Source organism: Austrofundulus limnaeus, unplaced genomic scaffold, assembly GCF_001266775.1.
Source record: "Austrofundulus limnaeus strain Quisiro unplaced genomic scaffold, Austrofundulus_limnaeus-1.0 Scaffold502, whole genome shotgun sequence".
Taxonomy (NCBI): Eukaryota; Metazoa; Chordata; class Actinopteri; order Cyprinodontiformes; family Rivulidae; genus Austrofundulus; species Austrofundulus limnaeus.
Genome location: NW_013952904.1, coordinates 324106 through 326050, shown reverse-complemented (window position 1 = coordinate 326050; position 1945 = coordinate 324106). Strand labels below are relative to the sequence as shown.

General features: G+C 43.0%; 1 protein-coding gene across 1 annotated transcript in view; it reads right to left on the bottom strand.

The window, feature by feature from the left end:
* LOC106530239 (leucine-rich repeat-containing protein 16A) overlaps window positions 1-1945 on the bottom strand; it is a gene marked incomplete in the record, with an annotated part of 37837 nt that overhangs the window by 9107 nt on the left and 26785 nt on the right. Inside the window, 7 exon segments of the mRNA XM_014025821.1 lie at window positions 365-540; window positions 613-735; window positions 826-954; window positions 1035-1133; window positions 1259-1352; window positions 1426-1494; window positions 1580-1752. Coding sequence (XP_013881275.1) covers window positions 365-540; window positions 613-735; window positions 826-954; window positions 1035-1133; window positions 1259-1352; window positions 1426-1494; window positions 1580-1752 — 863 coding nt within the window.

Below are 1945 nucleotides of genomic sequence, written 5' to 3'. Positions count from 1 at the left end.
GAACTAACCTGGAAAAACAAATATGAAAGTCAATTAAAATATAAAACAGGAGATAAAGTTCTCCTTTTTAAATTTAATTGGTGCATTTTAAGTGTATTTATTTAGTGGTTCATATAATTCTGCTTTTATTTCTAATTATGTCAGTTTTGGTCCTCCGTACTGCAGAAGCCTGATAATCATCTATTCATAGGTGTGTTGGAGCAGAGAAACAAGTAAAACATGCAGAGCTGCGGACCTCCAGGACCAGGACTGACCATGCCTGCTCTACACCAAAGACCTCACTTTGATAGTAACTATTTTGCAAGTGGTCCTCACTCTGTAGCAGAAAGAAGTACACACACACATACACAGCGGCAGATCAGACCTGATCTTATTGATGATGTCGATACCAGACTGCTCCATGAACGTGGTGGTGACAAAGCTGTGGGGAACCGTCATCCTCCCCGCCCCGGCCTTCAGCAGCTCCTGGCGAAGGCCGCTCCTCTTCATCACGTGAGGACACAGTCCCTCGGCAGCATCCACCATGGACACCATCATCATCTAGAGAGGCGTTAGCGCAGTCTGAACCTCACATCGAAATGGTTTGATTGGACGTTTTATAAAGAAAYACACCTGCAGCTGCTCGTCCATCACTTCTGCCACCTCCTCAGCCATGGACCTCAGTTTATCCTGAATGGCACAGACACACGCACCTTTGGAGCCGCCGCTCTTCAGGTGGTACAGGTTGGGGAGCAGCTGGAATAAAACCCGACGTCCAGAGTTAGGCCGAGCAAAACCCGCGCAAACACACTCAACGCAATTTTTATTTAGTCACGGTTTTCTTACCGTTTTGGAGTTTCTGGCGTCCTTCATGAGATTCTCTGCCACCTTCATGTCCTCCTGAATGGAGCTRGTTTCTGAGAACCTCAGAGAGTTCAGGTGGTCCTGCACCCTGACACACATCCTGTCCATCATCTGCATTAAAAATATTTTTTTTCTTATGAAGCACCAGGAATTATACTGAATTTAAAACTATTAGACAACAGTTTGGTGACCTGCTGAGTGGTGGTRGTGACTATCCCCTGCTGCAGCCTGTACGCCTGCTCCTGCAGGTATCTGCGCGTCTCATGGTTCCTCAGCAGGTACTGCTCCATCTGTAAGGTATTACAAAGAAAAATAAATAAAACACATGCTTTTAGATTTTACAATTGAAAATATGATGTGATATTAAAAAAGGTGGCAACTTAGAGAAACTGTAACTTAAAAAAATAAAATAAACCTTTAGTAAAGCATCTTCTGTTTTCTCTGGGTTTGTCTTCAGAGCCTGAGCAGCATCCATGATGGGAACAGGCATGAAGCGAATGGTGTAGTTCCTGAGAGATACAAGCAAAACGTTGAAGGTTGCAGAAAAAGCAAGTTTTAAAAAAATGCTGATTTCAAACTTACTTTTCTAAAGCAGCAGCTACATCCTGTAAACCCTGAGGGCTGATGTTGTTCCTGTCCCACACTATTGTTCTAAAAACAATAAAGATCTTTTGATAAAGAAATACGGTGAATTATTGGTCATTATTTTTTTGCAAATCTTAGAGTAAAATAAAACCTGAGCTTCGTGTTGATCTGCAGGGCTTTGGCTAACATCTTGGCCCCCATGTCTCCCATAGAGTTTCCACTGATGTCCAGTTTGGTCAGAGAGGAGTTGCTGCCGAGAGCGTTGAGAACGATGGAGAGGTCTCCCTTCAGCTTGGAGTCAGCCAGGGAGAGYGAGGTCAACGGCTGCAAAAAGGGAAGATGAGGTTCAACATGTGTTCTTTCTGAGGGATTTTAAAGACAAGCTTATAAAATATGGAGAACAGAATCTGACGTAATTAAAAATAAAAGCATTAAAAGGATTCCAAAATCAAAGCTACCCGTTTCATGCTGAGATTGAGAATACTAACTGGAATGCGGGTATTTCTCTGTCAAATCC